Raw genomic sequence first — 26,616 nt, forward strand, 5'->3', positions numbered from 1 at the left:
AAGTAAGCCATGTAGATAAATAATTTCCATTTGTTCAGTGAAATAAGAGGCACTTGGAAATGATGCATATAATTAATCACTCTTTTATTTAGAAAATGAAGCATCCAGAACTCATTTAAGAAAAAAAAAAAAAAAGTCTGTGATATTTACAGTTTAGAGCCCTTTTTTTTTTTCCCAAACACAGATTCCTTTTGGAGAAATTATGTGTAATGTCTAACTACAGTATTCTTCACTCACCGTGGCTTGACAGGAATCAATGGAGCAGTGTTCTTCTTGGGATCCCTTCATTACACAGTCTTTACAGAGGAAACTGATGATTTAAAATGGGTGTAGATTCACAAAATCCTGATTATAGAAATATTTACTACAGATGGATTTTACTGCTTAACCTAAAATATATTCGAGAGCAGGATAAACAAGGTTATGTTATGTCCCTGACCTATATTGAAAACTCAGCTGGTTCAGCCTACCCAGTTCTGTTTCTTATTCTCCATCTTTCATTTCTCTTTCTCTCTTTCTACTCCATCAAAGTTTAGGCATTCACACAGTCCCTGAGGTGATTCTGATGTGCAGAGGTCTATCACCTAGCACCTTTCAGAAAACAAGAATCCTGTGGAACCAGGAAGTGTTTTGGGGCTATAATTTCACATGTTCTGATTTCACAAGGCTTTTGTAAGGATTTATATCCTTGACCAAGCCTATATTTCTACCTGTCTCTGAATCTGCCCATCCCTAATTGAAGACGTGTGTACTTGGTCATGTTTCCTTCTGTTCCTGCATCTCTACTCAAGGCTATAGAAATCCTTAGGAAGATATTTGCTCCACTGCATCAGCTACCCAGAACTAGTATCTACTCCCTTAACTAGATTCCTGCCTGTGCTTCCTGACCCCAAAAGTGAGAACTTTGCCAAACCTTCTCATGTCTGTGCAGCCTTTCCTTCCTTGTGGACATGGCCACGGAGCCCTGTCACTACACACCAGTGCTTCCCTTTGGCTGAGTGTATGAATTCAGCCCCCTCTGATAACAGCATAGGGGCGTACTGTAGCTCCCAACTCAGAGCGTTATCCCTTACATCAAATGACAGGGGATTATTCTTGTGTGCAAAAGATTCTGGGTTCATATCTCTGATGACTCAATCATCACATCGTCTATGGCAGAAAGATGGCTGGCAACAAGATTAGATTATGGCAATTCAAAATGTCTCTCTCAGATAAGTGCATACCATGAGTATTCAAAAGTACACACAATCAGATTGTAAAACGGATGACAACAGCATGCCTTGGAGACCAAGAGTATAAATAAGGATTAAACAAATTTAGGGAAGACAGGTCCCTCTATACCTATGGACCATAGGGGATCAGGTGCAAATGACGCTACTGGAATTGCCTAAACTGATGATTCCTGGAAAGAGGGGTTAGGAAAGTGCAGTCTTGTTGTAGGCCTGTAGCTAGTGGTGTCCCCCATGGGTCAGTACTGGGTCCAGTCTTATTAGGTTGTCCTCCCACTTAGCCCTCATGAGGCCAGATCCAGTACAAGAGAGACATGGAGCTCCTGGAGAGTCCAGGGGAGGGCTATGAAGATGATCAGTGGACTGGAGCATCTCTTATGAGGAAAGACTGAGAGAGCTGGGCCTGTTCAGCCTGGAGAAGAGAAGGCTTTGAGGGGATCTTATCTATGTATACAACTATCTTAAGGGAGGGTGTCAAGACAACCGGGCTGGACTCTTTTTGCTGGTGCCCAGTGGTAGGACGAGAAGCAATGGGCACAAACTGAAACACAGGAAGTTCCATCTGAATATGGGGAAAAACTTCTTTACCATGAGGGTGACAGAGCACTGGAACAGGTTGCCCAGAGAGGCTGTAGAGTCTCCTTCTCTGGAAATATTCAAAACCTGCCTGGATGTGATCCTGTGCAATGTGCTCTAGGTGGCCCTACTTGGCAAGGGAGATGGACTAGATGATCACCAGAGGTCCCTTCCAACCTCAGCCATTCTGTCATTCTGTGTGATTCTGTGATATCTGTTATATCCACAGACAACAAGAGAAATGCTGGAAAAAGAAGTCCTCAAGCTGGACCCACTATTTTCTCTCCATGACTGACTCTTGTGTGCATTTTCTGAAGAACTCTTCAGGTATGGTATATTCACAGTATACAAGGTGTGCTCTACCAGGCATAACCATATCACTCGCTGGTCACACATCGCAACCCAGAGAGTCATCTGCCTAAATGAGATGGCTAGATTGTTTCTTCCATTAGCCTTAGCCATTTCTTGGCATACAAACCTCTATTAAAGGCAAAGATAATCCCAGGAGAAATTTCCTGACTTCTTGTTCATTTCCTCCTTCCAAGTTCTTCACACATCTCTTTGATTTTCACCCCTTTAAATTAAAGACTCTTTAAGAGACCTGTCCTAGGAAGGTGTCACTCTGTAGTGCATTCATCGGGACAGATCCATCTGGCCAATGCATTGTATGGAAGAGAAGGATTGGGTTGATAATCAAGTCGCTCCACTTGCAGTCCTTGTTGCCTGGCTGATCACGCTGTGACAGTTTCCCAAATTTATACAACAAAAGTAAAATTCACTGGCCTTTGTGAAGAGCTTTGGTCTTAGTAAAGGAAAGGAGCTGTTTAAGTACAAAGTGTTAATTATTATTACCAACAGGCTGTAACTAATAGTAACCATTTAGCTGGGAGATATGGAAACAGGTATGCAGTTAATTGGTTTACAGTAGATTTAGCTGAGGTCTGATGGTTACACTGCAGACAATCCATCATTGTTGTAAGCAGCATGAAGTTATGCCCAGCTTCAATTATTGTAAGTCTCCCTTTGTGATCTTGTGCTAATATCCCAAGATGTGTCACCACTGAGCATTTGAGCAAAATCTCTAGAAGAATGTGGAACAAATCTGTAAATCTCTTTCTGAAATGCCCTGCCAAAAAACACAGTAAAGTCTTGCATGTCAGGAAGGAAACATTAAAAACATTAATTAAGAAATAAACTCTTCTGAAAATCAAATGGAATGAGGAAGGACAGCCAGATGGGGATCGAATAAAATTCCAGTGGAAGAGCCTTTCATTCCTTCCAGTCTTAGAGAGCATGGTCACTGACATGTTTCCTTTAAAACTCAGGCCCCTGTCCTGCAGTGTGGACAGGCGCCCACGGCACTGCCTGCAGTAATGGACCAGCGGCTCCCACGAACAGGCACGGACCAACCCCTGCAGTCTGGATTGGTGATCTGCTCTGGCCACCACTTGTGACAACACCCTGGTGAAGAGATCTAGTGAGAGGGAGAGCTCAGTTCCTGAGGGAGAAATTGCTGATCCTTGAGAGGCAGCTAGAGCAGCAAGTTTTTTTTTTCTGCTGATAAACCACTGATGGAGAAGCCCTCTCTTCTCCGCTTCCTGTCTCAACTGCTGTCATTTCATTTACAAAAGCTTGTCCCTGTCCCTATCAGCATTTATTTGAGTACATCTCTGCTGCGCCTGAGTGATTTATCTAAACATCGGCAGCTACTGTAAGTGACGGAACAGCGAAGCAGCGGCAGAGGAGGGAGTGGAGAGGTTGAAATGTGACTTCCCTCTTGTGAAATCAAGCACAGGTGACTATTCCCAGCAACTCCAGTGTATTTACATCAGTCACAGGCAGAGAGAAAAAAAGAGGGCATTTCAGAGCCTGCTCAGACATTTGAGACCATTTAATTAACCAAATTAAAATATTTCCCCTCAAAAGCCTATACATGCATGTATGCACATGTGCATGCACTGCTGCTTCACTTTGCACACTTGCTCCCAGTCCCTGTGTGGTGATTTTAATACACCAGGGCTTGGGAGAGGGTTTTGGGGCTTTGAGCTGATGGTAATCAGATGTGTGCGTGAGTGTAAAAGTTGGAATAAGTCCTCCTGGAGTGCGTTTGTACTCTGTGCGTGTGAGAGAGAGGCAGCGAGCAGCCAATCGCTCACGGAACACACGCGGGGCGTCCTGATGGGGTGGCTGCGGGAGGAGTGTGATGCACAAGCGGCCAAGTGAGAGCGAGCAGAGAGAGAGCGAGCGGGAGAGGAGCGAGCTGCGACTTCCACAGAGGCAGCCGGGAGGAATCACCAGCCGGGATTTGCTCCTCTCTCTCTCCCTCTCTCTCTGACTTCAATTCAGCTCCTCCCCCGTGTGGTTGTGGCTTTCCCTTCCATCAAAAGCCTGATCAGCAACGCCAGTCTTGAGGAAAAAAAAAAAAAAGAAAGAAAGGAAAAGAAAAAAAAAAAGAGAGGAGGAAAAAAAAAAGAGAGAGAGAAAAAGAAAAAAGTGCAAAAGAAGAAAAAGAAAACAAGGAAAAAGAATCAGGGAGAAAAAAACAGTCTCCCTTCCCCCCGGCTGCATCAAACACAGCAGAGTCTGAAACTTTATGGAGTTCTTGCTGTGTTTACCCCGCGGTGGGTAAATCGGCAGCACCCTGCTCGCTCGCTCCTTCCTGCTCTTTCTCCCTCGCACTCATCAGCAGTCAGCAGCGATGGAAAAAGTTGCTGGCTGGTACCCAGCCTGGCACGTTGCTCTCCTGTACTGGACATGGCTTTTCCTCTTCACTTTTGGCTTTACCAGTGCAGAAATAACTTGCAGATCCTGCCATTCCCAGGTGAAGCCGCAGCATCAACATCCGCAGCAGGGATTACTAATGCATTTGAGGACCGACAGAGGAGAAAAGGAGCAGAGGAGGTTCCCGGGGGAGAAGGGAGGTGAGAGAGGGCAAGGGGCCGGGATGGATGCGGAGGATGCCGGGCTGCAAGCGCCCCTCGACCCTGCTCTCTCGGGGGCCAAAATCAGCGGCTGGGAGACCCGGACCTTGACAAGGGAGCCCGAGAAAGTGGCCGGGGAGAGCCGGCCCGGAGAGGCGGCGGCTCCTGCGGGGGACCATCGCCGCCTTGGCCAGGCGTCCCCCCCGGCGGGCGCTCGGCGGGGCTCGGGCCGGCGGCGGCGGGGCCGCAGCCCCCGGGGCACCGCGGGGCCAGGCGGAGCCGCGGAGAGGGAGCCGGGGGGCTCCGGCGCCGCCCGCTTCGGGCTGGAGGAGCTGCGGCTGGGCAGCACCACCTTCGCCCTCACCGGCGACTCGGCGCACAACCAAGCCATGGTGCACTGGTCCGGCCACAACAGCAGCGTGAGTACCGGCTCGGCGGGGCTGGGGGCGGCGGGGTTGGGTTTTGACTTGTTTCCCACCCCCATCCCTTTTTTTGTTTTCTTTTTTCCTTTTTTTTTTTTTTTTTTTCCGGGTGGGGTGGGATGGGGGGGAGGAGGGGGCTGCTGGGTTTTAATTCTTCTTTAGGGGGGATTTTGCTCCGTTCCCGGGTGCCGCGGATTGGCTTTGCTTAGCAGTGTGCAGTGGGGCAGAAGTACCTCAAAAGGACCATTCTTCTGGAGCAAAAAACTTTCCGCCGCCCGCCTGCTGAGCACAGCCCCCTCCAACCCACTTCTCCATCACCCTGGAGGCAGAGAGGGATAAACCACTACCACCACCCACGGCGGGGAAGGGAAAGGCCGGTCTGGGGAGGACCCATCCCTCACACCCTGCCTGCACCCCAGGGTAACCCCTGCTGGGAGCTAGGGAGGCTCAGATGGGAGAGAGAAGGGGGCCTGGGAAAGCCCCTGTGCTACTGCTCCCCTTCCTCTTGGCCCTTGGGCCCACGTCAGCCCAGGGCTTGGCCCCATGCTGTGCTGGTGGTGAGATGCTGGCTGGCTCAGGACTTTATCTCCCAGGTGCCTCCACGCAGGGATCAAAAATGTTTTTTCACCCCTTGCCACCAAGATGTTAAAATGAGGCAGTTCTCGTCTCCTCCCTGTGACCTGGACCTTTCTCACGAGTAGTGACGGAACGGCTCTGACATGAGCCAAGCAGAATGAAATCAGCCAGAGGAATAGGGGACAGGTTTTGAGGCTGGAGCAATAGTCGTGACATCAAAGTTACCAAGTTAACTTGAGCCCCGTGGCCCTCCAGCCTGTGCTGTGGAGGTAACCTGGAGCCATTGGGCTGGGACCTGGGTTAAGCGGAGCAAGTTGCCTGGCTTGCTTTCTGCCTGCCCTTAACTCCGCTCCTGGGCTAGCAGAAGCCGGGGGATCTGGTTGCCTGAATGCTCCAACTTCTGTCACTGCTTCTTCAAGACAGCAAGCAGAATGCTAATAAGGGAGACAGGGATGCCGGCGTGACTTGGTGTTGGCCCATAAAACTTCCTGGGAGAAAGGGGGACTTGGGCTCCTCTCCTCTGGGGTGTCTGCAGCTGTAATGCCAGAAGATTTCTGGCTGCCTGGCACAAACCCTTTGCCTCCCTTTCAGCTTTTAGTACTGGGAGCCTGGTAACATTTAGAAATAAGTCTGATCATTATGAATTCTTGTTGGTATAGATTGTATTAAGGCATAACACAGTCACCCCATTTAGAATTAACATGGATGTCATAAGCACCTCACTGTGGGGTTCAGACCTAGTTAATTGAGACGTGGTTTTATGGGCTCATCAGGAGCTTTTCAATCAGTTAATTGACAGAGGAATACTTGTTATCTCTATTTTGAAGGACTTTCCCCTTTCTTCCCAGCTCAGCTAGCCTCTCTCTTACATAGTCGTGGTAACAGAAATTGCCTTGTAGGAACTCTGGTCTTTTCATACAGATTGAATTGAGGCTGACACTGGTTTAAAGAGACCCATTTGCTAAGAAAAAGCTTCTGGTATAAAAACTCACACAGCAAGCATCAATTTTCCTGCTCTTTTAATACAAGGATGTTTCATACCTACATTTATCAAGGCATTATTATTATTTGTGCTTTTTATTATACATGTGCCTAGGCATATATATATATAAGTATGTACATTTCTGCCCTCTGTGATGGTACGGACTATTAATGCTAGGGACGGATTTACTTGCTGAGTGTGTTGGTACAGAAATGTTTCCAGAGAGCTGTAGGGAAACATGCTGCTGCTGTCCTGCCCAAAGAGCCCTGGGTGGTGTTGTATTTGGGGAGGTCATGCTCCCACTTTGCTGCTGGGCACTCTGGCAGCGCTCTGCTAGCTTGTGCTGTGGCTGCACCCCCCTCACAACATTTAATGAAGCTGGGCCCAGCAGGAGCTGGATGCACAACAGGCTTATCTGGGCTCAGCTGAAGCAACAGTGTTAGCTCAGTAGGTATTCAACGTGGCGCTGACCCAGGGTGTCTGCAGGGAGCTTTGGGGCACTCATCTGTGAAGGAGCTGGGAGCGGGAGGTGGGTTAGGATGAAGGGTTTCCTTTCGTGTGCAATGTGTGTAATCCTGCCTGCACGGGGGTGGCAGAGGATCCTGTGGTAATGTTTGCAAGGGATGCTGTGTAACCCCAGTGCCCTGGCCGCACTCCAGCAGCAGTAGCTGCCAGCTTCCTGCCTGTGTTTCCCCACCATGGCAGGTGGATGCAGCACACCTCATTTTCATTCTAATGGGCTCTGCGTGTGCTGCTGTTAAACAGCTTTTGCCTTTCACCCAGGCATAGGGGCACTATGGAGATGATCATAGTTTGCAGCATCTGTGTGAGTAACAGAAAAAGCCAAAACAAAAGGCAAAAACATCCGAGCTCCCTTTAGATGAAAAAAGCTTGACAATTAAAGCACTGTCACCACTAAGCCACTTAGTTTTTTTTTTTTTAATTATTATTATTTTATGTTTTTAGTTTTAGTATACCTGATTCTGCCAACCTCAGTCTGGTTCCCTGTATCCTTTTTTGTTTGGTAGTGCTTTGGATACAATTGCAGTGCTTCTGATGGAGGGGAAAGGACCCTTGAAAGAATTCTTGACTGCTGTAAGAGATTGCATTTACCACTTCTCTGGGGCCAGGCTGTGGTGTACCATCTCACCAACGGCATCCTGCTTTGGCATAGCCATATCCACACGGTGGAGACCCCAGGCCTTTAGCAGTGCCTAGCTCACACCTGTAGGGATACACTTCACGCGCACCCTGATCTCTCCTGTCTGTCTTGGCTCGTTCACCAGTGCTGTCAGTATTTGCTCTCCAGAGGACAGCACAGGTGTAGGGAAACTGGATTGTCAGAAGACTGATGAGGATGAAGCCGGGAATGTATCCAGTGCTGTACAAAAATCCAAATGGTCCTCAGGCTTCCTCTGACTCTGGTGGAGGTGAGTGAGGCCACACAGGCCAGCAGCTGGCATGGTCTGGCATCTGCACAGTCCTGAGCTGTTTCAGCCTGCAGAACAGCATAGAGCGGCTGCAGATAAATTGGGTGCTGGAAATGGTCTTTGGCTTGTACTAAGTCCCAGACTGTCTGGGAATGATCCAGGAGGATGTTAACTGGCCCATGCTAGTACCATTGCTTAATTTACTTACATCCTAAGAGTCTTTCTACTAGCCTCCATAAAAACTGGAGTATCAGACACTATCAAATAAAACCTTCCTCAAACATCAGCTACAAGACACACAAGTGAGATCTCCAGGCTACTTGCACCTCTGAGGAATTTCGTCATCAGTGTGGAAGCTGGCAGGTTTCCTAGCTCGCAGAGATATCAAGCGTGCTTCCTGATCTGGTATATCCAAACACTGTAGATTTGAATTCCCCATAGCCCCCTTAATGCTGTGCTACAGAGTAGGAGAAAACAGCTAGCAGAAATTTCTGTGCGGAGCTGAAAGAGATTTGGTTTTAACAGAGAAGCAACTCTCAAGGAAATATCCATTATGATCTTTTGGGATACAGATGCTTCTCAGAGCTTCCAAGAAACCAAGACTGCTTTTGTCCTAGGCTGGCTCAGAGTGAGATTAGTGCCTTACTTATTCATTTGAAATGTACCCTGGAGAAAGAGCAAAAAAATGGAGGTCATAAAGTAAGAGAATACGAGGAGGAGCCTTGATGCTACAATACAGCTTGTGCTATAATGTGGTGCTGTGAAGGAAAGCAGCATGGGTTTCTCATTCGCTTTACAAGGCAGTCTACTGTTGCCTTGCTCTGGAGAGAATTTGCTCTCCTGGGCTGGACATTGGTTTCGATCTCAAAGTGTTTGGCAAAGAATTTGAGAATGTGTCCTGTTGTATGCCTGGGGTTTGGCTTTTGCATAGTCACCCAGCACTTACCTTCTGTAGCCTTGGATATCTTTAAGCAGTAGTTTCAAAATTCTGTATTTTACGTTGCTGGAAGTGTAGAGCTGAGCTGCTTTTAGGACGTCCGTAGCAGAAGATCCTCACCAGGCTGTTGGAGATGGGGTATAGACCACATGCAAAGTAACCTGACAAGGCAATCTTTATATTCCATCCATAGTAGAAAATCAGCATGACTGATGGGTCCAGTGCAGCACGAAGCCTGCAAGGTCATCGTTGCTGTTGTCATGTGATTACACTAGAAAACAGAGGAAGAGTTAAGTCTCCTATGCGAAAGCTTTTAGACAAGACAAGACTCTACATTAGGTATTACTTGCAAAGTTTTACTTGACATTATTGATAGGACAGACTGAACACAGGTAAAACAGAACAATAATGCACCTATATATTTCCAATGCACTATATTTCTTCTTGGGCAAAGTCATTGTGAATAATCTGATGTTGTTTTAATTTGAAGCATTCAAACCTATTTTATAAATTAAGGAAAGGTACAGGGTTGTAGTGGATATTGCATCCTAAAGCCCTAAACTGATCAAACTGTGTCATATAAACAGTTAGGTTTCCTTCCCTTCTATTGCTTTCCTCCTTTCTGGATGGCTGTTCCAATTCTAATTCTTCTGGCTGTTGGAAACTTCCCTCTGATTTCTATTCTAATATTGCCATTGGGCATTTTAGATTTTTTTTTTCATTTGTCTTTGTGCTTTTTAATTAAAGTTATTTTCCCTTCCTGGCACTTACGCCCCCTGGAATTATTTTACAGGCAGTGCTTGTATTCCTTCTCAGCCTCTGGTTTGCTAAATCAAGCAAGAACTGCTCTTTCTTTATCTGCTTGTAAGACAGATTGTGGAAAATGAACTGTGAATTTCTAGGAGTCAGGTTCCCCAGAGCTTGAATTTGAATCAGATTTTTGCTTTTGATGAACAGAATTCCATGTGGATGATAATGAATGTATTCACTTTTACCAGTGAGACAGAAAAGGACAGTAAAGGCATGGCAAAATTATCTGTGAGTGCCAGTGTTCCTCTGCTCTGACCAGAATGTGGAATCGATCAAAATGTCATTTCTCACTCCGAGCCTTCTTTGCTCAGCTGCTGTGCTCATGCATCTGGCTGTAGTTAGTGCTCTCTATCCTTCCCTTGCTGGCAGAGCTGTGGCTCCAATGTGAAATTACCAGAGATAGATGAAGAACCTGCCAACATTGTCCTGCCAGTGACCAGCATTATGTTGTATAACACCACAATAGCCCATTGCTCCCTTCCACCCGTAGTGATTGCATTATTATAAAGGAGGAGTTTTAAGGAAATTAATACGAGTGTGGAGCCCAGATTCAGCTGAGTGGTGAAACCCATGGTGAGGAATGACCCTTTTGTCAGCTGCTTTGCATTTAGATTGGTTCCTAAGGTGTGGAAAAGAGGTCCCCCCAAAAAAGATTAATCTAAGTAGGATGTCTGCATTAAAATGCTTCAGTGAAATATAACATGTATTTCTTATATATTACAACAACAATATGTAATAGTATTAGCAGTATAATGCACCAGATGCTGAGAGGCTTTCAGGCTAATCTCTTGCTGGAGCTAATGAGACTATATTTAGGAAGAGATGAGTAAAAGTGAGGAAACAAACATTAGGATTTAAACAGGAAAGAATCAGGTCAAATTAAAGTATTATTAAAAGTCCCATGTTTCAAATTTTGCTTCTCTATCGATCATAAAACAGTTTATATCCATTCTAAATATGAAGCCTCCTTTAAAAAGAAAACACAAACTTTCAGTAAGAGGAAACACCAGAAAATTTCACTGTAACTTAAAATTAGTTTTTTAATTTTTTTTCAGACCTTTTTTTTTTTTTCTTTTAAATTGGGGAAAAATAAACAGTAGCCAAAGTATTCTTTCTTCTGTGTTGCAATCCATCTCTAGGTATATTTCTTGACTGTATAAAATGTAGGCTTCTCACATACAGAAAATGATATAAAGTACGTGGGAAATGGTTATTAAGAATAGCCACACGTTGAGAGAAAGCAGTGGGTGAAAGAGAATTTGTGAGAACTAGAAGAAAAGCTTGTCGTTGTCTGAATCTGGTCTCTGTAAAAGTGTTTGAGCGATGGTGAGGAGTTTCCACCCAGACTGACAAGTGGGATATGCAAATCCCATCATGAGGGAAGATTAAGGAGAATAATGGAAGAGCTCTGACAGTTGCAGCTGGCATTCATGCAATATCAAGAGGCTATAAACTGTATAAAGCAATGAGGTTATAGTTTTCAATCTTCCTAATAATGTACTTTATAATAGAAAAGGGTTTTCTTCCTTTCCTCCCGTCTTTGAATAAGTATTTTTTTTTTTTTTATTTCTCTGACCTGGCAGTCATGATAAGGTCTATCCAAAGGGGGAAGCGAGGAAGCCAGAAGTCATCAGCTCATTCTGGGGAGTTAGGGACCTTGCTGACCCATTCTGCTGTAATGCAGCTTTACATATGAAGGGCTACTTTGGCCTTAGACAGTCTTGCATCCAGTAAGTAGGAAGTTTCTTAATACACCAGACTGAACACAACTGTCACGTGCAGAACTCCAGTGAGGTAAGTGTGAAATGGCCCCATCAAATACCTCTCCCTCTGGAAAATGCTGCTGTAGCTTGGAATGAACATCTCACAGGTTCATACTAATTTCCTTTTTTTTTTTTTTTTCCTCCAAAGCTCCTGAGAAACAGCAAAAATATTGAAAAATCAAATATAGCATTTTTTTTATCATCTTGTTTCGAGGAAGCATTTTTAAATATGGATTTCCAATTTTTTATTCTATGTTTAAAAATGATCTAGTGACACAAAAAATCTTGATTGTGTCCCACACAGAGGCATTTAGTGACATTTGTGATGATCTGGCCTCTAGCTGCTGCTACACAGAGCAAGGGTGTCCTGTGGGTCCTGCATCCTACCTGATCCCCAGGTCTGGGAGTTGTAGAACATCACAAATTACAATATTTTCCTGTATTTGAACAACTGATATTATCCTAAAACATGTTTGTGCTGGATGCTGTTCATCCAGACCAAGGCTACGTACAAGGTTTCATTTCATAGGAGGAGAAAAAAAAAAAACCGACTGACACAAGGCACTTCTTTTCTCTCTGTTTTTTCTCTCCATTATTTTTTTTTCATATCTGGCCAGCAAACCAAAAAATCAATGACTCCCACAGCTCTAATTGACATTTCTATGTTAAATTAAAATGTGCCTTGATTCCAATTCAAATGGCAGCATTGGGTGATAGACTAATTATTTTGGAATTTTAAATGCGTGTTAAAGTTGATGCAGTAAAATGATTTTTGTGCCATTTGCATTTTTTGGCTGTCCATCTTAAGTCAAACAACGGTTAACATGAGAGCCCTTAATCTCTAATTCTCAGTGCTGGTAACACAATAACACTTTTACTTGGTATCGCACTTTCTCTCCTTGGGGAACATAAAAGGAAAGTACTTTGAGAAGGAACAAGATATTTTAGGATATGTCCTAAAACATGATTCTTTTAGAGGCTCTCCAAGAACTTAATTTAGCCTCACATCATGTCCCTAAATAAAGGATTGATGTTCTTCCATGATAACACAACAGGACTCAAAGCTGTCTCTGAACTTTTCCCCTTCACGTTACCATGCCAGGGACATGCCAAGGGCAGGCTGGGCTGAAGGGTTGCTGACATGGGATGAGTAGTGAGGAGCAGGCTGAGGAAAGACATGGAGATTTAGGTGGGTAGCGGGGAGAAGGTGGGAAATTAGACCTATTTCTGCTGCTATGAAGCGATGCCAGTGCCAAGGTTCAGCTGTGGCCAAAACCCCCCTCTGTGAGCAGCTTGTGCTCGGGCAGAGTCTCCTATGCTGTGGTGAGGGGCAAAAACACTTCTGCAGGGGCAGGAAGGTGAAGGCCTTCATAGACTGCGTGAATTCTCTTTTCCTGGAGGGAAAACTCAGAGCAAGCCCAAATGGGACAAAACCCACCTCAAGCAAGCAATGGGAAGGTGGGAGTGACCTGTGCTGTGCTGCTGGGCAATGTGGTGAGGAACCTTAGGGTAGGATGAGGAGAATGCAAAGAGCACATAAGAGAGTAAATTACAGGATAACAGCAAACCCCACCTACCTTTATCCCTGGAGATGAAGTCCTCAAAAATGATGAAAACAATTGATAAATGATAAAGTATTTATTTTGCCACATTATATTGCATTCCCTAATGCAGAAGCAGAAAAACAAGACAGATATTCTTGGACCAGCCGAGCTGGCAGAAATGCCAAAGTCATAAAGATACGGCTGGTGCTTGGAGAGGGCAACTGAAATGCATTTATCAAATTGGTTTGCAGACTACCACCAGGAGTAATAGTCCAGTGCCCTGCGTATCACTCCTTAGCAGCCCTCATAACCTAAGAGCCCATCTGTGGAGTCTTTCATGCTTTGTGGAGATATATTAAATCAAGAGATGAAGGAAGAGATGGAAGGCGATGATTTGCAGTTGTCATTTCAAGGCAAGCATTTTCCCAAGACATGAAAAGGCTGAGGATTTTGGGTGGAAAGTGATCAGCAACACATGAGAAGCTCTTGATCCTTTACAGCATTAGGTCTCAACTCGGTGTCAGTGCTCACATCCTATTTGTATTGTCACTTTAGCTGGTGATTATTGAAAGACAACAGTGCCATGAGCTCTTGCAGATCTTTCACAGGCAGCCCTTCAGTAGGAAGTGAAAAGCTGTTTAGAAAATCTCAGATTATTTAGATAACCCAACAGAGACATCCTATTTCTTTCCCCAAATGTTTCTCTTCCTCCTGTTTTCTCATCTCCCTCGCTACATTCAAGATTGAGAAAATAATTCAAGGTAAATATTTTATATAACAAATCTCTTCATAAATTATCCCTGCTCAATGTGTGTGTGTGAAGTATTAAAGACCCTGATTCAAAAAGCAGCTGGATATTCCATGGTAATGTTGGACTGGACCCCATTTAATCATTTGGAATAGTCTTTGCATTGAATATTTTTATTTCACATCTAAGGTGTATTTTTGGTATCTGAAAGAGGTCTTTTGTCCCCTTTCTGTTTGTGTGACTGGGTCAGTATAAACCTTTAGGAACAGCTCTAATATTCCCTGCCCTGGCCGAGAATGTTGCCTATACCTCTTACTGAATGGTTTCTGAAAAATTCTACTGCATCTTCAAATGTATATTCAGGAATTTTATTTTTGAAGAACTTACCAATGCATAAGTGTAAATATTTTTCTGGGGTAAAAATCATACTTATTGTGAAACTCAAGCTTTATATGCAGAGAATATGAACTGAAAATTTAATTTGCTTTCTGTTGAATTTTAGCTCATGTTTCTAAGAAAAAAAAATGTTAGTTTTCTGTAGACAAAAAAAGCTTCAAATTAATCATTATTGGAAACAAAATCAAGCTATGGAAATGATCATCTGCAAATCAAAGTTAGAGCTTACTTTGATTACATGAAACAATAGATTTTTTTATTGGAGAGGCTAAACAGGTTAAAAAAAAGTACATCAGCAAAATAGCAGATGCATTAACCTTAACACCAGAAAACATAGGTCTGTGGTGAAATATCCCTAGTTAGAGGAGTTTGGGGGATAATTATTCCCTGAGCTGTTTTTTTTTTTTTTTTTTTTTTTTTCTGGATAAGGATCACACCATGGGAAGGGACTGCACTACACCTCCTCCACTTCATTTGTGTATGTTTCCACATCTCCCTAGATATATTAAGGGGGACGGAGGCTGGGCTAGAGGTATGAAGAATATAGATCTGTGTTCAGCTTGGATCCAGTGGCTTAGCATCTACACAGAAGAGCCACTGAAATTTAGTAATAACTACCTAGGCAACTGTAACCCTGAGAAGGTTTGATGCAGATCTGCAGTCTTGGTGCTGGTACAGCTGGTTCTCCTTTTGTCTTCATTTAAATGACAAAGGACTGTTTAATTGTACAGCTCCTGAAAAACAACATGAAATAAAACTAACCAAAGCATTCTCCAGATCATCTTTTGGATGGAAAACTCCCACGTTCAGTGCGGCCTTCCATTTTATTGTCAGTTTTTATAAATTGACTTTTTTTTTTTCAAAAACCTTGAAAAACTCCTCATCTTTTCCCAAATAACTTATTTTAAAGTCATTCAATGCAATAAAAGTGGCTGATTCCAGCAGTCGCTAACCACAGGCTGTGCCCTTGGCTTTGAGCCTGGTGGGGCTGTGCTATTCCACCTGCAATGGAGGGAGCTGGGCCTCAGACACGAGTAGGAGCTGGAGCAGGGAGCCCAGCTCTGCAGTAATGTGCTGTGGGCTGGGGTCCTGCCATCTTTTCCTCCCCCACCAAAAGTCTGGGTTCTGAAATCCCTGAAATCCCTGTTGTCTTCATCATGCTGCAGGCTGGGATCTGTCAGATAGGCTCAGCAGCTCCCAAGCCTCCCTCCCATGGGAACGGGAGTTCTTCTTCCTCCCTGCAAACCCCACTGTGTTTTGTCCTCCTCCTCCTCCTCTCCAGCCACCCACACCCCTGCCTGTTGATGCTGTTGCCTGGAGACCTGCCTGTGATGGACAGCTTGGAGGGAAGCGATGATTAAACAACCTGAGCTGCCATCTGAAAGCAGCGATCGTTATTGTAATGTGACAAGTGGTGACAGTTGAGACAGCAACACAGTCAGAGTGAGATTCCTTAGAAAAAAAATAAAAAATAAATAAACACACAAGGAAAGTGCTGCACATACCTGTGTGTGTAGGCGTGCAAGTTCTGATGCTTTCTCTTGGTGCAGAAGGACAAGGGATGGCACGTGCTTCTTTTTTTTAATGAAAAATGAACACAACCCTAATAATTTTCATGATGAACAGTCCAGCTCACAAGCCAACGCAGCTTGCATTGACACTGTCAAACATCTGGTGGGCCAAGGCAGCAATTAAATGGGGATACTGCAACTGCAAGTGTTAACAAGGGGTGGCTCTGCACAGCATCATTGTCCTCTGAGCTGCAGAGAGGCCATCAGCCCCTTGCTGTCTGCCAGCAGGAATATCCTATGTAGAGAGAGCAATGAGTTGAAGGTTGGGCATGAAGCTGGTGGTGCTGCTGCATCCACCTGATGTCTCCTCCTGCCTTCCTGTCAGATGAGGCCAGTGTAGGTTCAAGGGTGAGCTCAGCATGGATAGAAAATGGATGTGGCTGTATGACCACAGAGATTAGTTCAGGGGATTGTGCATCACATCTTCCAGCATCAACTGGGACGTTCCCACCTTGTTAGCCTTCTTTCAGATCCATGTGACATGACATGTTAAGAGCCTTAGCTTTGTTTCAGCTTCAGAGAAAATCTGAAATTTCACCTAGTTTTACTTGTCTCACATTCTATGCCATCTTCTCTGTAGGTGCTGCTTGTGATTAAGTAGCTGCACTTTACAGCCTATTAGTGAAGGATTCTCAGATTGGCAAAGAAATTTTTTTTGCTCTTTGATTTGTATAATCTGCCACCTCTTTCTGATAGAGATGAAGGAAAAGTGTTATAAAAGTGCATTGTCATGGCTGGTGAACAGGGACTAGGCCATCTGGGTTTGCCTAGAGGACCACAGTTTAACATTCAAATGCCACTGATTTTTGGAGAAATGCAATCTGAAAGAATTCTTGCAGAGGAAACTTGAAAACGTGACCAGATGTCCTGGTAAAACAGGACACCGAGAAGAAAATGTTCACTACTAGTTGGGAAACCTTAAGAAGGACTTGAACTTGGAAGATGAAAACTGCTTTTGTGGGGAGGAGTGGGGGGCAGTCCTTGAAACAAGGTGGTTCTGCAAACACTGGCTAGCTCTCTCGATTTAGTCATTAAAGTTTCCTTAAGACCCAGGTCCCTGCAGTCTCTTCATTTTTACCCTTTTAGGGAAATGTTCCTAGAAAGAATATTGTTTCCTTCTTTCCCCAGCTCCCTTTGACTTTGCTCCTTCTAATGCAGCACAGCATTACCTGGAATTGCCCTGAACTGGGATTGCAATAAACTACTAAAATAGCTAAGGAGCTGCTGGAAAAAAACACATCTGAGATGTGGCAAAATTCAGCATCCCCACACTACAGCAATGTGAGCCAGTTTTGCTACCCTTCCTTTTTATTTATTTATTTTTTATTTTTTTTTTAAAGAAAAATCCTTTTTTTCCTGTTTGTAAGTGTAACAGGGGCTAGAGGACTTAACTGTTGTCACTGTTCAGGACTCAGTGTAATGCTAATGCTTGCCTTCCTGACTTTCCTGTGCATACATTATGTAGATACTCACAAGATTCAGTGGAGCAAATAACATATTCATGCTGATGGTTTGTCTGATTTGTGAATAAATTTGGAGAGAGGATATGAATGTTCCCGATGCTCCCCACTTGCTTCTTAGTCTCCCCTTAGTTTTATTCCAAATTAGAACTGATAACATTTCTTCTGTTCTGTCCTCCTTGGGTACCTTTCAGCCCTCCTCAGGGAAGTGGCACTGTCTTGACAAGATAATTACATCTGTATTCTCGCCACAAAGAACAGCAGTGGGGGCAAGGTACAGCTTCAGTGCAGGTAAACATTGCCATTCTCTAAAAGCAGATTTATTTAAAGATATTCTGATGTTTCTTTGAACTTTTTAAGTGATGTTAAGTGTAGTAAGTATTTCTAGGAAATGTTTGTGCTCTGGATTATCTGCCTATGCTTTGATGGTTGTTCATGTCCTTTAAAAATTGCTGTCAATGCCTGTGTTTAGTACAGCAGCACCGATTTTCTTCAATGCTATTCAAGTTCTTAAGATAGATCTATAAGTAAGGCATCTGGTTGATGGCTTTAAAGGGAAATAAGAAAACAAAACCCAAACTACTTTACAGAGATCCTTCCAAAAAGAGCTAGGAAATCACCTGTGCTCCTGTCAGGCTGAAAGAGAATGAAACATGCACACACAAACACAAAAACAAAATAATTTCATCTGCTGCTCTGTCCTTTCCATATCTCCATTACATCTGGCACCATCTCAAAATAAAACAGCTGAGAAGGAATGTTAAGTCTATGTCTGTGCTCCTTTTCTGCTCATGTATATCACGTTCACTCAGATGAAGCCAAGAGTTGTTCTGTGGCAAACAGAAGGAGAATCCATCTCTACTCCTTTCTAAAGCCGAGCTATTGAAATACCCAGCTGAAACAGTCCTTTCTGAGAATTCTTGTGTTTGACGAGGTGGAATTTGGTAAGAAACAAACCTTTATGAACAAGTAGAGGAGAGAGATACCTTGAGAAATCTTATGAGGAGCAGAGGATATAGTACAAAAGAAACAGCATCTCATTATGAAATGTTACTTGGGAAACCTGTATTTAATCCTCCATAGAAAGAGCTTTTTGTTTAAATAAGAACATACTATATCATTCAACATATGGTGATCTTTGCTGGAGAGAGTTCAGAGGAAAGGAAAGAAGTCTATAATTTAGTGGTCCTTCTTAAATATGTAGAATCGTATGGTTGACATCTGAACTTGGATGATATGATATAAATAAAATTTTAACACCTTAGTAAATTCCTCTTTCTAATAAGATACTCAGATTGTCCATAAATACAAATCACATTATGCAGTAGCAGTGCTAGAAGATACTTCATGGTAGAAATACCTGATATAATTAAGTATGAGAAATGAATGCAGTAACATCAGTCCTTCATAATAAGGACAAAAGAAGATAGGCAGATGACATCCACTTTTAAACATTCACCTTCCGTCTTGAGTTTACAAAGGACAGATGATGTCAGTAAAGTGAAAACACCACTGAAACAGAGCATTAAACACGAGTACTAGAGCCACTTGGGGAAAGAATGTCAACAGAAGAAAAAGAAAATATAGAAAATAGAAAATATAGTGAAAATCAGCCAATTTCTTGGAGGTATGTCATTTTCAGTGACATTTGCAACACTAAAATATCAACCAAAATAGTCTGCATTATGATAGTGTCAAAAACTGTAGTGAGAAACATTCCCAGTTGACTTGTGCTTTGGCACTAAGATTATGACAAAATATCAATGCTATGTCATGGACACATCTTTTATACTGAATATATAAGAATACATTGAGTATGTGGGACACTATTAACCTCATTCCCTGGAGGTGTAAAAGTTCATTGCTCCTCTTTATTCTTCCACCTTTCCTTCCTGGAATGCACCCTACTGAACAACGTGCATTGTGTCTCCCTACTGGAGAGATTTTCTTTCCAGCTGTCTTCTTTTTTGAGTGTCTCCTTAGTTGCATGGTGGATGTCACTAGAGGATTTTTGCTGATGGTAACAAGTTCTTTGGGCAGTGAGGCTACTGCATTGAGGTGAGTAGGCAGGTAGTAACAAATGCAATACAACCTTTTCCTTTCTGTGACAGTAGTTGTAGGGAATGTTCTGTTGTTATCAAAAGGAAATTATTTGGTGCTATTAATTATCAACTGAAAATTGCTTATTGCTACTCATTTTCATGGGAAATTTCATTGTCTTCTTGCTTGGGACAGAAGCCAAACACCATCCTACCCAAATAGAATAGAAAATCATAGAATCATAGTATGGCTTGGGTTGGAAGGGACCTTAAAAATAATCTAACTCCAACCTCCCTGCCATAGACAGCAATGCCACGCACTAACTAGATCGGGTTGGTGAAAGACCCATCTGACCTGACCTTGAACACCCCCAGGGACGGGCTGTCCACAACTTCTTTCGTCAACCTGTTCCAGTGCCTCACTACCCTTACAGTGAAGAATTTTCTCCCAATATCTAATCTAAATCTATCCTGTTTTAGTTTAAGGCCATTCTGCCTTGTCCTATCATTATCTACCTGAGTAAAGAGTCCTTCTCCATCCTTTTTATAAGACCCCTTCAAGTATTTAAAGGCCGCAATGAGGTTTCCCCGGATCCTTCTCTTCTCCAGGCTGAACATCCCCAGCTCTCTCAGCCTTTCTTTGTAGGAGAGGTGCTCCAGCCCTCTGACCATCTTCATAGCCCTCTTCTGAACCTGTTCTAACAACCCCACATCTTGTTCTGCTGGGGGCTTGAGACCTGGATGAAGCACTCCAGGTAGGGCCTCAGGAGGGCAGAGCAGAGGGGGACAGTCCCCTCCCTCCAACCACTGGTCACCCTTCTTTTGAGGCAGCCCAGGATGCAGTTGGCCTTCTGGGCTACAAGCACACACTGCTGGCTCATGTCAAGCTTTTTGTCCACCAGAACCCCCAAATCTCTCTCCACAGGGCTGCTCTCAATGAGTTTTTCTCCCAGTCTGTACTCCTGTCTGGGATAGCCCTGACCCAGGTGCAGTACCTTGCAATTGTTACAAGCAAGCAAGCAAGCAAGCAAACAAACAAAAAAAACCACAATCCCCAGCTACAGAGGCTGATGCCTTATCCATTAGGCTACTGACAAAAAGCTGGATGCTGACACATTCAGACAGAAAATGTAGCTTGAAAGGTGTTTTTTAGAAAAATTACAACATTTTTCACTTCCTGTAAAATGATCCTCATTGGCTGCTATACTGTTAGAGTGAAGGTAACTTGAATATCATTGCTTTTTGTTCCTAAAACAGACTCAAGTTTACTAAGGATGGAAAGTCAAAAATGTGGCAGCTCATTGCAGCTTAACTAGCTGAAAACTCAAGGGCAGAACAGATTGCAAGGGAAACATCTGAAAATACAAAGAGCTTTTTTTCACTCTTCTGACCCCTTTCACTGCTGAGCAGATTGACAACTGAGATCCTAAGGAATGTGGCTTACACCCAAGCAGGAGCCCTGCTAAAGGTGTTAATCATTGACATTGTTTTTCCATGCAGAAGAAAGAGATGTCATCTCCCTGATAACTAAAAATCCTCTACGATAATCCTTTTACAGCACTGAAATGCTGTAAAGACAAATACCTGATTCTTGGCTCAACGAATTGACAGTGTCACAGTTAGCCATGATCTGGGAGGCAGCTGTAGCCACTCCACTGCAGACATGGTTACAAGGAATGCTCTGGATGGATTTGCACAGAGGTCAGCTAATTTGATTGCAGTTGTTCAGGAGGTATATGATAACTGGTTCTTCCTCAAATGTGTGAACAGGCAACAAGAAGCAGTAGGAATACAAGGTTTACAAACACATTGATTACACATTGATTAAGTGATCCCTTGACCCAGACTTGTAAATTATTATTATTTATTTTTTTGTGATTTAGCTAATAATTTTCTAAAATGGAAATAATAAAAGGAAAATACAAACAGCAACAAACACTCAAGGTAATGGGCACTGATGTTGGGGTGTGGTAAGAAGCACCTGAAGTGCAGGAGGCTCAGCTGGCTGCAATTCTTTGCCTTGCCAAGTGGAAGGAATAAGTGATTAAGGAGAGAAAGAGATAAGAGGAGTTGAAGCACAAGGGTAAGAGTGTTTTTTTTTTTTTTTTTTTTTTTGTGTGTGTGTTTATATATATATATATATATATATTATTTTGTGAAGCTGTATGAAATTGTAAGTTGTCTAATGAAGAAAAGGCTTTCTAGCAATTTAGTAAAGAAGTTGATTTGTAGTTGTTGTCAGTAAGCTTTGAAAAATGCTGAGTGGAATTGAAGAGTTGAATGACCAAAACAACTGAGGAAAATGCTATGGTCTGAAGTGTTTTGTACTAGTAAGGAGATGCCAAGGAAGGAGTATGTCCTAAGCAGGTAGGAAGTCTCTGTTGTGGGGAGCGGTAACTGGAGAATGAAAGAAAGCTTGGCAAAATTTTGGGTGAGGTTGGGAAGGTGGTGTGCTAAGATATTGCTTGGAAAGCCTGTGGAATTGAGCAGCAAAGTGAAATTGCTGATATTGCAGAAACACAGGGTAGTGTTGGGAAGTCAGGGTGGTGGAACAATGTTCTTGAGAAGTGTAAGAGCAGGAAATGGAAAAGGAATTAACAATGCAGGGGTTGTGAACTGATGTAATTTAATGGATGATTTTTTAAGGGTGGTTTTAGCTCCAGAATTGGCTAAGAGGTTTTAAGGGTGAAAGAACCCTTCACTAGTCAAGATGCTGATATCTTAATTTTCTTCAAAAAGAAGAACCTGAACTTCTGAGAAGGACTGTGGATTTTCTGTTGGGGATTTTGAACTTAAATGCCATGGAAGCATGGGCTGGTAACAGAGGCAAAAAGAGGAAAAGAAACAGGTTTATAACAAAGAAACCTGGTTATGCATTGATAAGTCCTGTGTTGCTTGTGAAACTCAGCCCAAGTTGCTGAATTGGAAGGAGATAGATTGGCAGATATTAACATTGACTGACAAAATTAATAGCTGGGAGATATAGCAGTTGCTGGAGGGTGGGACATAAATGCAAGAGTTTACCTAGAAATAGTTTTCTGTGCTGCAAGCCCTCCTGCATACTCTGTGCAATTTGTTCTCAGCATCTTGGAATGAAAGTCATCTCTCACTCTGCCACCACCTGTGGAGGTTTGACATGTGCCAGCAAGCAAGTTGCCTGATGCATCTGTTTTAACTGTATTTCAGTGCTTAGAGTCCTAACTATAATATGTGAACAAGGCCCTCCAAAGGGGCATAGGTAATTACACACATTGGTGTGGAGACATTTTTCCAGAAGAGATGTATTTTGTTTGTTTTCCTGAATTTGGCAGGGGATGGCCTTACTATTTGTAGAGGTACAAGTTCTTATAGCTCAGAAATGAATGAAATAAGTGGGGATTACAAAAGGCTGTAGCCTGGCAACTTTTTCTTATTTAGAAGGATGACATAAACAAAACCAAAGGCCTTTAGTCCCTCCTGCATCTTTGTGATAAAAGCTATTAGGGACAAGGGATTTCCCAGGTCTCAGTGGGGAGTTCTGATGGTGCATTTCTGCCTTTTGAGCACGTAGCCTTAAAAGTGAGCTCTCCTACAGCAGTGATGCAATTGCAGTCGAATACTTACAACCCAACTTGGACATGAGACTGAGAACCCAGGTATACAGGAGGTTGTAACTCATCAGTTGATGAGTAGCAATGTCATAAGCACTCTTGGCTTGAAGCAGACCTGAAGTAACTGTATTTACCTTAACTTGTGCTGAGAGGCATTTAAATATTCTTCCAAGGTGAGGAGCCCTCATGTGGACAGTTGTCACAGACCAGCTTATGTGTGGAAGCTCCTTCAGTGGTCATAGTGTGAGATACTTCATTTAAATGCTCAGGTTTTCCAGTTGAAGTTTTCACAAGTCTGCCTACAGAAGTTTGTGTTAAGATACTGATTCTTGTGCCTTTTTTTAAAGTTGTTGTTGGCAGCATGTAACAAAGGGTTGATTTTAATTGTGTTGGTATCTTATAAAAGCAAAAAGAGTCAGCTTCTAGCACCTGATACCCAACAGCATCTCATATCAAGGGAATTGGCAGTCTCTGGCTTCACCAGAAATTATAACCCTCCTTATCAACTGCTGATTTTCTCTGGTTTCTCTGAGAGGTGGTTTCTTCCACTCCCATTGACTTTTTTTTTTCAGTATTCCCCCCCATTCATCTGTGTAACTTCTCTAACTTGTGAAAGTGAAATACAGCTTGGCTTGTTTCCCTTGAGGATCTGCCAATGCCCAAATTAACCCACAAATATCTTCTTTCTAGCCAATGTTTTGGCAGGAGACCTTCTGTCTTCATACTGCATATTGCCTTCTGGAGAGTAGAATGGACAGATCTCGCATTACTGTTCGTAGTTCTTATTATATGCTCAAATATGAGTTTTCAGATCAAAAGGATTTCTTTTTCACATCTCATACAATAGAAATGATTCAAAATTAAATAAAAAACAAAAAAAAAACACTAAACAAAAAAACTGTACCTAGATTATTTTTTTAGTGGATCTTTACGGGGGATACATTTGGCTCACTCTGGTTTAGTGTAATCAAGTTTTCAGCATGTTTCTGTGCATTGAAAGGCAGTGTGCATGGTTGCTTGGTGGATGATAATGATGGACATCCATTGTTGGATGATGATGGACAGGTGATGGCTTCCAAGCTGACCCTTTTACCTGTTACACTAGCACCACCTGTCTTGGTGCCACAGGACAAAAGGTATCAGCAGCATGCGGAAGAGTGACAAATCTTATCTGCTCAGAAGGTGAAGGAGATGAAGCTGCCAGTCTAGCAGTTCAGATACAGCAATTGCACGAGCCAAAGTGTTGTGTGCTCAGTGGCACAACTACTCTAAATACCTCAGTTGTAATAATCATTTGTCTGCTTATAGCTGATCTACTGGGAGAGCTTATCATATAGAGCTGTGCTCTGTAGATATAGCAGTGAGCATTAGCTACTCTGCCAGCATAAGCTCTTGGACTGACCCTTAAGCCATTTTCACAAAAAAATTGATTTGGATTTTATTTCTTTTCTGGGCTTTGAGGTTCTAAGATTTCCACTACTTTTTGCCATTGGAAAGATGAGGATGAGAAGACCTATTTTTTTTTCCTTCTGATCATGTTGGAATAAAGGGACCATCTTGATGGAAGTCCGAGATGCTATATTAGGGTGCCAGGCTTTTTTAGTCATCCTATTCTGGTTAGAAACTGACTTCTTAAAGACAAGAGTTGGAAACTTTCCTGCATTTTAATCCAATTCAGCATTCCCAGTTTCTTAAACGAATCTAAACTGTTTGCTTTTGAGTAGAAAAACATTTTAAAATGTGTGGGAAAAGTGCATATTCCCAAGTCACTCCTAGCCTCCTAGTTCAAACCTACTATCAAAGTGAAATGCTTTAGCAATCTCATTATGCAAAGGTGGGATGCCAGGAGAACCAGGTGGAAGTCTTGACAAGACTCTTCCAGTTGTTTGTGCTGCTTGAATATCATTTCTCCTGGTGAGTGTATAAGCAGTACACAGGTCTGTTTGTTAAGCTGCAGCTAGCTGCAACCTGCCATTAACACCACTTCTGTTCCCTGACACAGAAGGTAAATTGTAGCCAGGATGAAATATTTTGCTAATTAAAAAACATTAAATGATCTCCATCTACCTTCTCCCCAATGTACAATGCAATTGAATTATCATTAGAGCTTGTACAAAACCTTTAACAATGGAGCTATTTGTATTAAATTCAGCCTTAGTTTTCTTACTCCACCAAGTCCCATCATTGTGTTGGTTGTACTTTGAAGGTATAGCAAGCTTCCCTCTCCTACTATTCACCAGATTTATATCATCCCCAACACACAGCTCCTAAATTGTTGTTAAATTTGTTTCTGAACAAAAAGACTAAACCCAGTCTCTCTTAAATGAAAGACATGAGACAGTTATGGTTGCATTCATTTATTTGTATCTATTTGCTGTATCTAGAGAGCTATTATGCATGCAGTACTAGAAAATAATAATACTAATAAAAAACAATAATTCTCTCAAGGTTTGCTGTCAATAGCAACAGTCTAAAGAGAACTAAAGCCTGGAGAGATTATGATGTTTCTGTTCTTCTGTTAAAATTTAATGTTTTTTTTTTTTGGATGCAAAAGGACAATGAAGAGATGGAGAGCACCTAGAAGGATCAGTCCATGAAGCCAGGTGTCTGTGTGGCATGAAGAGGATCATTCAATTCTTCCCCATATGCTTTCAATAGGGATATACCAGTGTTCAAACCAGTGTGATTTAGAGAGCTTCTTTGAAGGTGTGGTACCTTATGTGGGAGCTCTACCTCCTCTTGGCCCTCCTGTCTTTCTCCTCTTTCCTCTACAAAACCCTTTCTGACTCATGGACTTGCAACAGCTGAAGTTTTAGCTCTCATCCTTAAAGTGGGGCTGGAACAGGTGTTCAAGAGCTTAGAGAGAAGTTTGACTGAACTTGGTGCGTGAAAGTGTTTGTAAAGCTGCTGTAGGTTTCCCTGTAATGCTGGGGAGTGTGATTATGCTGTGTACAGTAGGATGTTACTGCTGCCGTTATTCCTTCCAGATATCACAGATTTGACTGGCTTCCATGAGCTGACCTTCCCCAAAGAAGAAATTAAGTCTTGTTGCTGGTAGTGTGAATCAGATCATGGTCAGCACTGGTAATGAACTTTGCCTTGTAGAAGTTGTGCTTGTCTAGGCTAGGTGGTTGGCCTGTTCCAGAAAGATTTTTTTTTTCCAACATAGATGAATAAAAACCTACAGAATCCCAGGTTCAGTGCAGAGCCTGTTATTTAAAACCACTACTGTGTTAGCCTCCTCTGAAAACTGTGCAGAAGAGCTGGGCAGGTGGAATTAGTTTTTCTCTGATAAAAGCAGATTAATTTTAACACTGGCTAAAATTGCATTCATTTTTTCTTAGTAAATGAACCATAAGACACATTGTCAGAAGTGAGTCTTCCATAATGACTGTGGTTAATATTTTAGAGCCATTTTCTCTGTGGATCAGAGCTTAGACTCAAGCATGTGAAAATCAGCAATATATGCTCTACATTAGCTTGATTTCTATTCATTTGCAGCTCAAGAGTATTTTTCCCTTCCCCCATGCTAATTTCAGAATACTTCTGAGTTTTGGTCATACAGCAAGAGTTTTACATCTGATTTCATCCCCAGGTATATTCATGTTTATTTTGGGAGAGC

General features: G+C 42.7%; 1 protein-coding gene across 4 annotated transcripts in view; it reads left to right on the plus strand.

Annotated features, from left to right (window-relative positions):
* Positions 1-4,000: 4,000 nt before the first annotated feature.
* SORCS1 (sortilin related VPS10 domain containing receptor 1) overlaps positions 4,001-26,616 on the plus strand; it is a 290,008-nt gene continuing 267,392 nt past the window's right edge. For 2 of the 4 annotated variants that reach the window (XM_067000356.1, XM_067000357.1), the window contains exon 1: positions 4,002-5,145. In XM_067000356.1, the coding sequence (XP_066856457.1) occupies positions 4,504-5,145 (642 nt within the window). In that variant the 5' untranslated portion in view covers positions 4,002-4,503. Of the gene's footprint in view, positions 5,146-26,616 lie in introns of all 4 variants that reach the window. The other 2 variants (XM_067000355.1, XM_067000354.1) reach the window with 2 other exon arrangements.

This window comes from Anser cygnoides, chromosome 7, assembly GCF_040182565.1.
Source record: "Anser cygnoides isolate HZ-2024a breed goose chromosome 7, Taihu_goose_T2T_genome, whole genome shotgun sequence".
NCBI lineage: Eukaryota > Metazoa > Chordata > Aves > Anseriformes > Anatidae > Anser > Anser cygnoides.